The sequence below is a fragment of the Cyanistes caeruleus genome, chromosome 12, assembly GCF_971803275.1.
Source record: "Cyanistes caeruleus chromosome 12, bCyaCae1.hap1.1, whole genome shotgun sequence".
Lineage (NCBI taxonomy): Eukaryota > Metazoa > Chordata > Aves > Passeriformes > Paridae > Cyanistes > Cyanistes caeruleus.
In genome coordinates this window covers 17,230,318-17,246,384 of record NC_141712.1, presented here as the reverse complement: position 1 = coordinate 17,246,384, position 16,067 = coordinate 17,230,318, and the positions used below count along the sequence as shown (strand labels likewise).

Here is a 16,067-nt window from a genome sequence, read left to right as displayed (position 1 = left end):
CAGAGCAGGTGCTTGTGGAAATGGTGTGATCAGCAATAGTTTGACATATCACGTATCCATGTGTGTCTGTATTTAAGATCAGGTAGCCAACTGCTCTAGTGACATCATGGGACTGACCCCAAAACTTCCCCTTTGCAAACCAGCCAACTAAAGCAGCTGATTTCATTAGACTTAATATTTAATCAATCCACAACTGTGAATTCAAAGTTGATGTGACATCTAATGGTAAGATGGAGTTATACACACCTGCACTTTAGGAAAACACAATAGTACAGCAGTTTTGATCTAAAACTTTTTTCCACAATTTTAAAATGGTTATTAGTAGCTAAGCAGAAAATAGGAACAAACCCCAACAATTTAAGTTGATCTAAGAGGAAGCAGAGGACTGCTTATTTCATGTAAGATGACTAAAGCAAAATTCATATTCCTTTGAAAGTTCCTTCTTTTGAAAGGGATGTGAATCACAGACCTTCTAAAGTGTATAAATACACAGCTGGTAATACAGAAAGCTTTCTAATGCATAAAAAGAGGGTTTCTTTTATGACCTGGAGGGATGTCAAAGGACTTGCTTTCGTGGTTTTTGGATTTAAATCTTAGGAGCAAACTTGCTGCACAAGTCACACATCAAAGTCCTGACAAGAGAGAATACACTGTATTTAAGATGGTTTCATCTTCTCTACAGGAGTTAAACTGCAAAATGAATAAGAGGAAAGAGGGAATTTGACCGTTCCACAGGAGTTCTAACTTGGCAGTGATTAATAAACAAAAGGCTCTTGTAAACCTAGTGTAAATGTTTCAAAATCTCACAGTACTTATCCATTATTCACAGTTCCATGTAGTATTTATTGTGACAACCTTCAGGGCTCAGAGAGCTGGGAGCTTGGTCCTGATGTCTTAAAAACTCCCTGCCTCAGTTTGAGTCTTACCCCCTGTGCACTTCGGAAGGGAAAGAGAAAGTTTGTTTCAAATACAGTAAGTGCAGGCCAACTGAAGTAGGAATGCAGGAAAATGTTTCTATTTTATACTGTTTCTTTGACCATCTTTTTTCCTACTTGGCTAGAGAGTAACAGGCCCTTCATTCTTTGCCCTGTAATAGGTGACCCTCGTTGATCTCCCTATTGAAGTTAGCCTAGAGCACTGTAACGTATTTTTATACCATTTTCCCTTAAGTGTTTGTATTATTTTGATCAATAAAATAATTTCAATACAGTAATTCCTGTAATGACCTAGGGAACCTGGGAAACAATAAAAACTGGCAAACCTGGTCTCTTCTCAAACTTTGCCCATTTAAATTGTATTAGCAGTTTACACACATCAGTGGGGATAAATGACAACAGTCTGGGAAAAGTACCTGAAACAGAATTCAACCTCTCTTTCATGGTGTACAGGTGGAAAAGTGATATTCTTTTGCTTAAAGAGAAGGATCAAGAGTATCTCTATCCCTAATTCCTTTAAATTTTTATACAACTTTGAAGTGACTTATTCCTCTTAAAATGGGAACAATAGTACTTTGGTGCTTTTTTTCTTTTTATGTGGTTTATGCTGAGAGCTGTGGTGTCCTGCAGTGTAGGACAAATTCTGTCCATTGGACCAAATATTTTTATACCTTTTAATAATTCACTCAATTACCTGAATTATGCTGCAAAAAAAAATGTGTTCTTCCTTGTTTGATGTTTTCTACCCAAGCAGAACTCCAAGCATCTCATGACTTCAAGTTCAGCAGCAGCAGGAAGCCTCAGGCAGACCACCAGGCACTGCTTGAATCCAGACTGCAAGAGCATGAATGCAGCACTTGCTGACGTGAATCCACAGTGAATGTCTTTATCAGCATAAAAAGATGGAGAGAATGTGCATTACCTTTGGCCTATGACACACTTTTCAATGCTTTTGTATAAATTGTTGGGAAAAACGTCAAACTTGTGTGACAGTGCATGCTCCTACAGAAATTAATAAAGGAGGTGATTTCTTACCAAAAAAAAAAAATCACTTTATCTGTGACCTCTTAAGTCTTGATCCTGAGCTTAAGAACTTGACAATTACAATTACAGGATCATTTATATACATTATATATTCAATAGAGAGATTAGGTTTACAGCAAGTTATAATCCCACAAACAATAATTATATCTCTGTATCTCCTGGGGGTTAATTATATCATCACCTTTCTTTGTGCCAACACTTCCTCACTGTTCCACAGGTACCAAATCCTTTATCTCCCCAATTATCTATCTGACTAATAGAAGCTTAACTGGGAACTAAGTTTTTCAATCCATATTTTATTTTCCAAGATTTTTATCAACATCAGTCCCCAAAAGCTTGAAGACCTGACATTTTGTCTGGTTTTCAGCCAATGAAGTGCTGCATCTCTCTGTGAATCTTGGGCTTGTAATGTATATAAATAGAAATCATGTAATTTTTACTAGAGAGAGAGACAAAAAAAAAAATAAATCAATGTTAACTAAAATACATCAAAACACTTGGCAGTGTTTTGATGAGCATAAAAGAAGGGCAATGTCAGATTCACTCATTAAATTAGCAGACAATCTGTGAAGCAGCTCTGATTAGAAGTGGAGCAAATCTCAGTACCCAATGCTTGCCTGAACTGGTGAAATGATATCCTGTGGTTAAGGATCCTCTTTGCTTTTTCTTCAGACTGGCAGGCTGGGAATCTCCCCATAGAAATGGTTCCCATCACTGAGTTTTAATCTGCCAAACTGACACAGAAAGGACACGACATCCATCCTCAGCCCAGCCGAGTGAACACACTAAACTGCAGCAATCAATCAACCTCTGGGCACACGAGGCTTTTCTGCTGTGATGTGGGGAGGTCACACAGCAAAGAGACAAAGGGAACTGCACCGCCTGCACTAAATATTCTGGAGAAAAGAAAAAAAACCCTAAGAATATCGCAGAATTAGCTAATAAACACAGGTCACCAGTGGAAAAAAATTCTTCAGATCGCAAAGGGCGCTCTGACTGAAATGTCTGCAATTAAGAATAGGAATTATCGCTCCAATTCACCACACGGTGGCACTTGGAGCCCTGAAGCCGGGGCGGGGAGCGCAGCCGGGGCTCCAGCGCCGCTCCGGGAACACGCGTGTCCCTGTCCCAGGGCAGCTGCAAGAGCAGCGAAAAAAAGACACCCTTCTCCACTGAAAATGTTTGAAACACACAAACATTTCTCACAGCACTGCGTGTAACAAAGAAATTAACTTACACCTCGTTTCATTGTACCCATTGGCGTGTGACTGAAGGAAAAGGGTGCCCTTGGGGATGCTGCTTGCAGGGAACAGGACCTCATGCCTGTAAGGCAATATTAAAACACTCTCGAGCAAAGTCCAATCATTGCAAATTACCACCAAGATATGCTGCAGATGGCACAGAAAAATTTTGAGAGCAGCTTTAGGAGTGTCCTTGATGTAATTTTCTCCACTCTCCCCACACTGCTTGAGACAGTCTGGGAGTCCTTGGCAGGAGAATCGACTCTGTGGTATCTGGATTGCTTAGAGTTTGCCCCGCAGTATTGACATCTCTCTCCTCCTGACAAAGCATAATTCAGTCACTTCAGACCTGATCTATTTTAATGCAGTACAAGTATCCTACATCCTTTGCTATTAGGCTGTTTTATTGGTCATTTGTTTATAGTGTTTAATTATTTATGCTGTTGAATGCATTTTGCTTAGAGAAGCATTTAAATGCAGGTACGGCACTTGTACCTTTCTCTCACCATGAAAGTCAATCCACAGGACAGAAGGATGAGTCTGTACTTCTCAGGACACAAGAGAGCTGCTCTGCCATCACCCTTCTTTACTATGTGGGTCTGGATCAAGAGAAAATGACAGAATTAAGTGTTCTTGGCAATTCCTGGCTGTTCTGAGAAGCCCTCACTTGTGCCACAACTGGTAAGGCAAAGCCAGGGATAAAACTGGTATAATATCATCATTGTACAGCTCTTTCTTTCTGCAGTGTATTACCTTCATCCACAATGATTATTATTATCATTAGTAATAGTACAACTGTCTGAATACTTCACTTATTTTAACTCCTGCTATTACTAAGACTATCTACAACAAGTAATTCTGATTAAACATCAGATGAATTGCCATAGTCATATACTGTCCCATGGAAGAGTGAAAAAAAAAAAAAAAAGAAAAATTAATCCAAGAACAATGTAAAATTAATCTTCATTATAATCTTCACTCAGGACAGTAATCTCATTACTTCAGGTCCATTCAAGTATAACAACAGTTTTAAATTCAAAGCATATTCCTTACCAAGAAGAGATCTAAATTACACTCTGTGATTCCAGCTAACACAGTCTAATATTTACGTAATGGTACCTTAAGAAAACAGTTCTGGATTCTTTAATTTATGTGGGCTAAGAGTTCATTTTTACTTCAACAGAAAGATTAGATGGATGTTAAATCATGAAACATTGCCTGTGGAAAAAAAAAAAAAAAAAAGAGACATCATTTTGATGAGAGATGAGGGCTAATATTAATTACTGCACCCTTCCAAAGAAACACATGCACAAAAAAAATTACTATTAATGAGACAGCTAGGCAGATGTTTCTGAATGAGGATAGAAAAATAAGTTACACCAATTACATGAGAACAAAACACAGAATATTTTTTCTCCTTGTGGCTATATGGCTTTTATCTGTATTATAAAAAAGGCTTAAAAAGTATTAAAGAAAAGCTGAAAACTGTTCTTGGCATTGCAAGAGAAGATGTTGAGTACACTAAATGATTGAATAGAAGCATATTGTAACAATTCAAGGAACAAATATTTTGAAGTAGGCAATGAACAGAGAAAGAATATTTGGAAGAGTGTTTGGGATCATTTAGCTGATACTGGGACAGCCTCAGCTCTGCAGTTTTTGCAGCCCTTACTCAAGCACAGAATTCTAAAATGGTGCTATTGAAACAAGACAATAAAAACCACAAGCCACATACATTTACATCCCATCCCATTCCCCAGCAGAACTCCTCCTGCAGAGAACACTCAATGGAGACACCCTCAGGACAGGCTGGCTGGGAAATGTGCCCCAAATATCAGGTATTTGTCTCAGATTTGCATGTGCATCCCAAAATGTACCGTGGAGGTTTTGGTACATCTTTGCTTCAGAACCTCAACACAAAACACATCATGGTTTGTTGGTTTAAGAAAAAAAGTCTATAGTTACCACATGCTCATGATTTGTCTCAATCTTTAATGGCAACTAGAATCTACAGGTTTATAAATATCTCTTTTTCATAATTGTGACAAGCAGTGACTAGATGCGGTTTTGGTGGAAAATTTTCTGAAATACTGTAAGGCTAGGTAAATTACAAGGCATTATTAGAAAATGTTGATTTTGACTTTTGGTGGTATTATATTAACTTTTACAAACATTAGAAACAAACATTATTTGGTGAAATATAAACATTGCAGAAGACATTACAACCAATAGTACTACATTTCCTAGTCAAGTACAGAGTTAAGTAACAATTTTTTTTCAGAATGATGCCACAGTAAATCAAAGAAACAGTAATAAAAACCTGCATGTTGAAGAATACCCTCTTCAACACACAGAACCTCTATTTGTGTAACACTATGAGGGAGGAGTTGGGTTTGTTCAAACCTCTCCAAGAACAGCAATTCTGTCACAGCAATTTTCCTGCACTGCAACCTGGGTTTGTGTCCAGACCTTGGCAGGTTTTGCACCCTGAGTGCCACTCCATGAAGGAGGCACAGGAGGTACACAAACATTTTTTACACCACAGTTCAGAAATTTGACACACAACTAATGCCAGACAGTTTTAGTTTGACTACTTTCAATCAGCTTTAAAAACACACTTACTAGCTCTTTGTATTTAGAAGTGTAGCACAATTTGGCTTTTTGTTTTAAGATACAGAAATACAAAAATTTTAAAACTCAAGACAGTAAAACAACTTTTGTCCTAGAAAGTGATAAGTGTAACGTGTGAGACTTGATTATGCAATACTATGAAATATTGTTATTGTTATTCAGAGGAGTTTCTTATGATTTAGTGAAGTCAGGTTGGACAAAAAAGAGCCTAAATTTGTAACACCATTTAAGACACACAATTTTCTTAATGACCCTTTAAACAGAATATTCTATACGTAACACACTGATACATGAACTACACCAATCAAGTTAATCCCTATAAAAACAGGTGCACCATAGAATTGCATAGAAAGAAATCCCTGGCATTAACAGCTTGCACTGGAGACTAGGACTTTCTCCCTGCCTTTCTAGATCAAAGCAAGTATGTTTTTTTAAAAGCTCATCTCACACTTGACATTATTCTTAGCTATATTCTTTGGAATCACTAGTGCATATGTAATTTCAAGCAGTTTTTATACTTCATGCTATTGTTTAGTATCTAAAAAATGAAAATTGCAAGGAAAAAATTTCCCTGCCTTCCCCTCCAAAAATCTAATGTAAAATAATATTCATATATAGCATAAAAATAAAATCGAATCTTTCCTCAACAAAAGAGGCCTCAAGCAAAAGCCAGAGTGATTAATGAAGAGGATATTCACATGAGATGGGGAAACCCAGGGTCAAAAATCCTTTCTGTGAGGGTATTTTAAAATAGTATTTGTAAGTTGGACAAAGAGAACCCCCAAGCAATAGCCAATGGTTTTATAGCTCAGTATCCACTTTGCCCATGGAAGACCTACATTCAAGCCCAAGCAGTTGTAAGGAAATAAACCTTATCTCCTCCTTATTTTAGGGCAATTCTCTCCTATCAGCTGAACCTGAGAAAACTTCACTAAACAGGTGTGTTTCCCTGAACATGTTTAATTTTGAAATACACCACTGTCTTCCATTTTAACCAAAATACTGATCAGCTCTACATAAGGCCAGTGGGCTTTGTTTTACAGCAATATTGACTACATTTACTTCTTGCCTTGAACTATTTTTGTTGGAAAATCCTTAATTTCAGTGCTCAAAAATATTTCCATTCCATTAAGTAATTCTTCCATTTACTCCAAGCATGTGCACGTGGAGTATCTGCAGGAAACAGAATTACTGAGGATTTGCCAAAAAGCCATGCAGAATAGCTGGAAGGTCAAAGTAATTTACTTCAGATATTCTTTGCACTGAGCACTTTTGTTTCATGATATAAACCCTGCAGACAAATTAAATCCATCAAAAAAATTTTAACAATATGCATTATGCAGCATCAGATAAGTAACAATAAAAGTTGAAAAGGCCAGGTCTCCACAAACAGATTTCATAGAAAACTAGAACTTCTGGCTTCAGATAGAATATATATTTAGAATATTTGTGCAAGAGGTGAATATATACAACAAATATATTCTGTTATATTAACTATAGCCACAATTGGTTTCTTTTTTACTTAACTACATAGAGGTGTACCAGGAAGACATATTTCTGACTGACATTTCTTTCACTGTAATATTGGAAAATATTATCAAATCATTCTGGCTGCTATAGATACAGTATTTCTGGCACAGCTAAAAATGTGTCAGGAATTAAGATTATTATATTTTTGTAAAAATTTCATTTTAATGACAAGTTCATTATTGGACTTGTGGTGGGAGAGCTAAGGAACACGTGAGCTTTATTTCTAGGAAATGCTGAAAGGCACATAAAAATTTTAATATATGTTCAAAAAATCAAATTCTGAGTATTTCTGCAGGTAACTTTACATTAAAATTAGCAGCTGCTTGCCTGTTGGCATTATGGAAAAACATTTCATGTATCTGTAAAGGGATGATGCTCATGCATGAACAGACATTTGTTCATTCAAGTGATATATTTGCCCCTCACATCTGCTGAAACAACTGAGTGTGCACTTACTCTGTTGTTTACTGAGATACTGAGGCATACACATTCACATCAAAAAGTTACTTGCAAATGGTAAAAGGAGAAAAAAAATCATTTACCTGAAATTCTGTACATTTAGTGAAAATAAGTACACCACCTTCAGTTACTGATTTTATGCTAATAAATAATATGTTTTTCTAGCTGAAATTCCATTTATGATTACTTAATAGTTCTCATTTGTTTTAGGATTTCTAATAATTAGAGTAAATCTCAAAAATATTGCCACAGAAGACATAGAATCACATGCAAAAACCCTACCAGTTCCAGTGTGAAGCAGCAAACATCCATGTCTATCAGAATTACAGTACAACTCGACTCGCTGTATACATGAGCATTATAGTGCACATAAAATAACATGGCACATTTAATAAAGCTACAACTTTGCACCATAAATGACAGACACATTTTTACACCTGCAGAGACATATGCAATGAATAATTCACTTACAAGTGAAGTACATGACCTAAGGATTATTGCCTTGCCTAAACCATTCTGGTATCACTTGGAAAGGGAGGTGGCATGGACCCCATTCATACATATAAAACCATTTTTTCCAGAAATAGATTGGCTTGAAATTTTTTGAATATTTAAAATTGCTTGTGAAAGTTTTTTTCTTGAACAATATTCTTTAGAAAAACAATTTAAAATTATGTTTTGCTCAAGCTCCTGATAATTAGTATCCTGCCAACTTGAAAATGACCCCCTTCAACGCAGGTTTTTCTCCTCAAAGTCATTGTTTATGCATTATATAAATATTGTTTGACATTTCTATTTCATCTCCACTTATCACAATGCTTCTAGCAACTATTAGATGGCATAGATGGGCTCAGATTGAAATCTAATGGATTGAGAATTACATGAATGCTGCCAGCAGAAAAATTCTCCTGAGCACCGAACAGAACACATTTGGAAATGTGAATAAACTTTTCTTGGAAATAAATTCAGGTGACGGAAGTGCAAATGTGTAAATGAAGTTGTGCAGCTTTGGCATACACTACTGATAATTTCTATGAAAACAGCTCAGTCTCCTCCCAGAGACTTCATCAACAGCATTCTCTGGTCAAAGCTGGCTGGGTGCAGCCTTCCCTTTCCAGCATTACAATGGAGCTGTCTCTAAATCTTCTACAGGACCATGTCTTTCACTGCACTGGCACATGTCTCATCAATAATCTCTGATCAAGTCCATAAAGTTACTCACAAAATTTAGGTTGAGGTCAGGATTAACTGCTTGAAAGCTCAGGAGACTGCTTTGCAAAACACTTTCCTGGTATGCTACGACTTCAGAAGGTTGAATATTCAGATTTGTGTTTGGCAAAGCTGCCATAAATAAAAGAACAATAATATCTGAACAGTATTATAAAGCCATAGCCCAATTCTGCCTCTAAAATTCCAACCAAGAACAATACTAAGTTCACCTAAATCATGATCACCAATAAAGTGAAATACAAAAACCTCTGTGTGCACTTGATGCAGGTACATCCACTTAGGTAATCCAAATTGTGAGTATTTAAGCCACAGGTGCTAGAAGGAGATTTAAGAACTTTTTTAGAGACTTCCAGAGAATTTTTAGAGACCTCCATATGTTGCATAAATCAAACAGCAATGAAAACTGTGTGAATCAAGCAACAATGAAAACTGCCAATCACTGGAAAATATTTTGGAGTTCTAGAATTGCTCAGTGTTAAAAATTGTTTTTAGCATTGCCCGTGTTTTTTAAAGCTATTGAAACAATAAACAGGAAAACCTGTTAAAACTTCATAAGCAAAATTGCAGCATCAGTTGATCTAAAATGCATAGAAACTACTTTTTTCTCCAAGCATTTTCATTAGTCCACATAACTGCTCTTGGTTCACTCTCTCAGTTAAAAAGGCCAAGCTTTGGAAAGCTACAACACATAAATAAATGATGGTTTGCTATATTTCTACCAGATTTCAAAGTGCTTTCAAATGGAGACAAGTCCTTTTCCTTTTCTCCAGTATTAAGGCTCTTGTAACATGTAAAGTTCAACTAAAAGACACTTGGGCTTGCTTTAACAAATACACTACTTAATATGTTTTAATCACAAACATTTTAAGACCCTAGTTGTGCAATTCTAGCTTTATAAATGTGTTCTAGTAACTCACAGGATGACTGTATTATAAGGTAGGGACCTTAATATACTAAAATGTGAAATACTCAGTAGATGCTGATAGTGTATTTCTGTAAGTTTGGTTTCATTAAAAGCACAGGGATTAGAACACTGTTCTTTAGAACTAAAACAACTTTTATTTAGAAATTAAAACCAAACTGCTTTACTGCCGAAAGCAGTCTTGCTATTGCTTCCATTAAATCAGAACCAGTAATCTACAGAAATGAAATTAAATACTCTTTTCCCATTGAGTTTCCAGACCTCTTTTTTCCCCCAGAATTTATAAGTTTAATTATTCTGACTGAATCAGACCCTCAGGAGACAAAACTGCTCTCAACTCTCACCAGAGTCAAAAGGTTCTGTGAGAACTCATTACTCCAGACATTACTCAAGCTGCTTGGGACACTTAACCCTTTCAAGAAACACAAAAATGCAGTTAAAAAAAATTGCATTTCATCCTGAAACAACCTACAGAAAATCCAAAACCTAAAGGCCTGATCTTACAGCTCTTCACAACCAGAAAATCACACTGACGTGGTTTTACCACGCTCAGAAAGTCACAGTCACAGAGGCCCCTCTCCAGCAAACACATACATGCCTCAATCCTGGAAAATTAGCACCCAGATTTGGCACCAGCACAACCTGTATTCAGCTGAACTCCTGAAAAAACATGTTTAAAAAGGAAAATGCCTGGTTTACTGCTAATATAATTTAAAACATACCTTTGAAGGCAGAAGTCAGTATGCTGTGTAATGTTGATTGATATACTTTTACCTGGCAAGATAGAACTTTCTTACATTTGTCTAATTAAACTTCACCAGTTTTGTGAAATCCATCACTTACTGAAATTATTATGAAGAATTTGGAGCAGGAAATTCAGAAAGCAGGTTCCTACACTGATACTGTTTAATTAAACTGTTAACTGGAATAAAAATTAAGGTGTTGCTCATGATGCAGACTGGAATTACAGATTCAACTCTTGCCTCTCGTTTCTTTGGTGCAGTTCCACAGCTTTCCTGCTGACCTGAACACAAGCAGCTTTGTGGGACCCATCCTACTGAAACAAACACCAGATCCTGACAAACTTTTCCATCACCGTACCACATGAATTCTAAACCAAAACACTTTATTTTAAAAATCTGTCAGCGAGTTGTGTTTCAAATGCGATGTGATGCTGTTTTTTTTTTCTTTCTTACTATGATTAAATACCCAAAACAGGGTTCAAAAGTTAAAAAAAAAAATAAATAAAATAAAAAAAAATCTTTGCTTTAAGTAGAACACTTTCACTGCATAATGAAACACAGCTATGCCTTGGGGCATCCGTACTTTTGTCTTTTTGGGTTCAAAACTAATGAAAGGGTGAAGGGCCCTTAGCCTGCGCTATCAGGCCCTTGACCCCGCGGGATAATTAACACGAGTGGGTCAGAGAGGCGCTGAGGGGGATCCAGCCCTCGCCGGGCTTTGCTTGAGCAGGATTAGGCAAAGAGGACGGAGCGGTGCCCTGGGGCAGTGCCCTCCGTGTATCCTGCTGAGGTGGCAGCAGCTCAGCCTGACCTCCGGGGCCGGGAGGATGTGCTCTCACCTGCGGGTCCCGCTCCTGACCGGCAGATCCCGCACATTCCCGGCCCCTGAGGCCGGAGCCCGGCCGGCAGCCGCTGCTTTGGTGGAATCCACAGTGCTCGGGACACTGAGGGGAAACCCAGGCCAGGCCTCCCTGCCCACACCCCGTGAGCGCCCGGGATGCGAGCCGGGGTTCCTCCCGGCCCCGCTAGTGACACAGAAAACACAAATTACCCCTCTGTAAACAAAACTTGGGAAAACTCCTCCGGGCGGCCCGCGGGGAGGGCACGGAGCCCCCCGGGAGGGGCCCGCCCGGCCCTGCGCGGGCTCCGCGCTGCCCCGTTTCAGATGAAGTGGATCCAGGCAGAGCTGTCGGGGTCCTGCGGGGGCCCCGCTGCGGGCGGGAAGCGCTGCCGGCCCCGCAGCCGGTAGTTCTTGCCCTCATTGTTGTCCCAGTACTCGGAGCCGGCGACGCGGTAGCGGACGGCGAACTCCAGCGTGGTCTCGGCGGCGGCGGCGGCGGCGCCCAGGGGCAGCAGGAAGGCGAAGCGGTCGGTGATGCCGTCGGCCGGCCCGGGCGGCTGGTACGTGGCGGCAGCCTCGGCGCAGCTGGCCCAGCCATTGAGCGTGTAGCGCACCGACACGACCTTCTCGTAGGCGAGGTTGAGGACGCGCACGGCCCCGCGCAGCCCCGCCGGCTCTGCCCGCACCCACTCCAGCCTCACCTTGTGCTGCCGCACCCGCTCCGTGAAGCCGGGGCTGGCGCCGGGCTGCGGCGGGAACAGCGGCTCCAGCAGCGGCGGCGGCGGCCCGAACAGCACCGGCTCCAGGTCGCCCAGCGCCGGCGGCTTCCTGGTCTTGAGGAGGTCGGCGGGGCGCGGCGTAGGCGGCGCGGGCAGCGGCACCCGCGGCAGGTCGGCCTCGCAGAAGAGGTGCACGGAGGTGAGCTCCAGCCCCAGCGAGTCGGCGAACCGCACGGTCTTGCGGCGCGACGGGCTCTGCTGCAGCGCGGGGCGCAGGCTGCGGTCGCCGGGCGTGGGCAGCGACTTGGCGCGGCGGCGCTGCGTGGGGCTGGGGGGCACGGCGGGCAGCGTGGGCTCCCGGCCGCGGCTCGGCGGCGGCTTCTCGCCCGCCGCTTCCCGCACCACGGGCGTGGGAGCGGCGTCGCCGTCGGGGCTGCAGCCCGCCCTGCACTGCTCGGCCAGGCTGCCATAGAGGCAGGCGCTGCAGCTGAAGTTGCGCGGCAGGTAGAGCCGGGGCGGCGGCCCGGGCACCGAGCTGTGCAGCGAGCCCGCCTTATCCATGGGCTGCCGGCGGGAGCGGCGGCGGTGCCGGCGTCTGGCGCGACACCCGGGGCTCCTCCTGTCGGACCGCGGCGTGCGGATGGCGAGGCGGTTTTAGCGCCCGGTCCGCGGGCTCAGTCTCTCGCCCGGACCCGGCGGGATGCCCTCGGCGCTGTCCAGGTCGCGGCCGGCCCCGGGGGATGCCGGCGGGTTCATGTGTGCGGGGGCGGCGGCGGGACCGCGGGGCTCCGGCTGCTGCCGCTGGTGACGTGCCGCGGTCAGGCAGCGCCACTCGCCCCGAGCCATCCTTCCTTCCCCATGGCTCCCACCCGCCCCAGTGCCCGCCTCGGAGCCGGCCTCGCCACGGCCCCTAACTACACCCTGCAGCTCCCCCTCCCCGCTGCCCCCAGTACCGCGGCTACGCCGTCCCTCTCCTCCTCCTCCTCCTCCGCCTCCTCCTCTCCTCGCTCTGTTCTGGGTCTTTCCTCGAGGATCTCATCCAAAAGGAGGAGGCGGCAGGGATTCCCCAGTGGAAGCATTAAAATTCATAGCGGCGCTCTTGCTCGCCCGATCCCGTTACAGAAATAGCTGCGAGAGGAAGAGGCAAAGCCGGACTCGGGAAGATTACACGGGCCGGTAAGAAAGAGCTGGCTTGCAAGCTGGATCTCACAGTGTACATTAAAGGAAGAAATCCAGCTGATCTGCTGTAATGCGTTTACAGTACATCTGCCGAATAAAATACACCTGCCGCAGTCCTGCCACGCGTGTCCATCGGGAAAGGAGCTCCGGCCGAAACACGAGGGGGTAATTGTGTGAAACATAAACCGCGCTGCCTTTTGTCAGAAGAGCATTTGGAAATTGCTGAGCAATATTCAAACAAATTACAGTTTAATGACAGACTCTGGTGTAGCCAGTTCAAGCAGCTAAACCACCACTTTAGTAAGCCGCTTCATTCCAGACTTTCCGTAATCTGGGACTCATTTTTAATTAGTAAATGGCATTAAAAACAATGATCCTACCATCCTGCCGGAGCCTGAGCCTGAACTGTGCTGACATGTGATTCTGATTTAGCTTCTGAGCAGGGGCTTTTTACACCTCTAGCATTTTATCTGCAGCACTTGGTGTTCCTTTGACAGTCTAGGCAGTGCAAATGCGGCTGATAAGATTAAGAATAGGACAAGTAAACCCGATAAGGACTAAAAGTAAAAAATAAAATAAAATAAAATAAAATAAAATAAAATAAAATAAAATAAAATAAAATAAAATAAATAAAAGCCATCAGGGAAAAGTTACCTGCTGTTTCATATTAGAAAAATCAGCTTTATTTCCTTTACTAATGAGTATGAAAATAATTCCTAGATTTTTGGTGCTGGCTTCCAAACCTTTTAAACGACTGATGATTCCTAAGTAGGGAAAATTATGCCCATCGGTATTAAATTTGACACCATTATGTTTCATTGTGCCATTGTCTCACATTTGTAGCTTGATTACAGGTTTTGAAAAATCAAATAGTAACAACATAAATAAGTACATCTGAATGAATTAGCCCAGAATCTTTAAATCATCTCACTTGTTCTTTAATGCACACCATGAGAAAGATTTTTTAGGTCTCTCTTCTGCATCTCCCTCACAGAAATGAGTATTTCAGTAAAACAACATGAACTCATGTCTGGTTTTCATCTACTCAGGTTAATATGGGGGAGAATAAGAACAGACTCAAATAATTGTTCAAACAGGTTTTAAGGCTACATACTTTTGGATTTTTTTCCCCCCGTAATTTCTCTCTGTCATAATGAACATTTTCTAATGAACTAACACTTGGTTTTACTGATGTTCATTTCAATTTAAATCAAGTAGAGAGAATTTTGGTTTTTACATCAATATGCAAAGTCTTTACATTTTTAAACCACTGTGAAACTATCAGCACTAATAAGCTCAATTGGTTTAAACCAAATTACACATTCAGTCAGGTCTGGATATTTTTGTGCTATGCCTAGGAACAAAACTTTGGAGTCACTTTGCTTCTTCTGTACTTTACACAATTGGGGTACCTTTGTAAAGTTTCACTTCCCTTCTTCTGGTAATGTTAGTTGCCCAACTTCTTACCATAAACCTGTGTAATACTACTGCTTTTTGACTTTTTCAGGTCTCCTCTTTCCTTCTACAACCATATTTCATGGAACCAAAACCCACAACTTCCTTCTCTGGTGATTGCAGGTGAGGTAGTTCATGTAACTGAGTTGAAAATACAGATTCCTCCAAAGCAGTGAGAAAAGAAATAGCATAAAACCTGAGAAATTTCAGTGAAAAGGAAGAAAAAAACCCTACAAATCAACACAATAAGCTTTGGGCCAGCCAGGGTAAGGCAACATGAGGTACAGGGACACTTCAGCCTTGTGTCAAGTACTATCATTGTGTAACCACCAGAATTCTCACAATGGTATTTCTCACTTTCTTCTCTCAGTCTGAACCTTCCCATTCATGAATCCAAGGATGCTGCTGCTTTTTACTCTTGCTCACTTGCCAAGAGTGCTGTGGGAACTCTTACCCACGCCTTTCACTTCTAAGAGTGTCCTTACTAGCAGGCTGGTCTGCCCCCTCTGATGAATTTTAAGACAGATGCAGTAAATGAAAGTCTTGAGCACTGAAATTTAACAAATATACATGCAGACATTCCCTCAAATAGCCCGCAGCCTTGTGCATCCTTCTGTGGTGTGGAAACTGATTTGAGTTAAAGATGGGAAGCATCAGGCACCATTTGTAAAAGGAAATGTAAAAAGAAATTTTGGGTTTGCCTACTATAAATATTTGTACACAGCAAATGCTGAAATCCTTAGAAGCAAGTAAGCACTACCACACACAGAAACCATGGTTTAATGTATGCAGTAGTAGGCAGCCATCCACCACCCCCTTGATCTTAATTTAGTTCACAAAATTCTGAACACTGAAGTTTCAAAGCCTAATCTGTCTCTGCTTTTACAGTGCAATGGTGAGGACATTTTTCAAGACTCTTTTCTAAATAATACTGTCAAAACCAAGTTGATACAGAAATCATTAGTACTGCTCTAGCTACCCCTTTAAAAGAAATACCTATTATCCTTTTGCTAGAAGGTAGTATTTTTATAACAAGATAATTCTGAAGGTGCCAGTACTAATGGAGACAGCATCCTGTAAATTCCAGAGCTATGCAGGTTTGCTCTATTATAGGGAAAGAGGAGCAGAAGGTCTTACA

General features: G+C 41.4%; 1 protein-coding gene across 2 annotated transcripts; it reads right to left on the bottom strand.

Annotated features, from left to right (window-relative positions):
- Window positions 1-2,544: 2,544 nt before the first annotated feature.
- Window positions 2,545-13,177, bottom strand: PPP1R3E (protein phosphatase 1 regulatory subunit 3E). 2 transcript variants are annotated; one of them, XM_086847567.1, is made up of 3 exons: window positions 12,278-13,006; window positions 3,727-3,819; window positions 2,545-3,539 (listed from the first exon to the last, which is right to left on the bottom strand). In XM_086847567.1, the coding sequence occupies exons 1-3, from the start codon at window positions 12,854-12,856 to the stop codon at window positions 3,402-3,404; spliced, it is 810 nt and encodes a 269-aa protein (XP_086703693.1). In that variant the 5' UTR covers window positions 12,857-13,006; the 3' UTR covers window positions 2,545-3,401. The 2 variants fall into 2 exon arrangements, with proteins under 2 accessions (XP_086703693.1, XP_086703692.1); XM_086847566.1 differs by lacking the exons at window positions 2,545-3,539; window positions 3,727-3,819 and having other exon boundaries at window positions 11,020-13,177.
- Window positions 13,178-16,067: the final 2,890 nt, after the last annotated feature.

Coding starts and splice junctions, on each gene's coding strand:
- PPP1R3E (XM_086847566.1), bottom strand. CDS start 12,856: ATGGATAAGGCGGGCTCGCTGCACAGCTCGGTGCCCGGGCCGCCGCCC.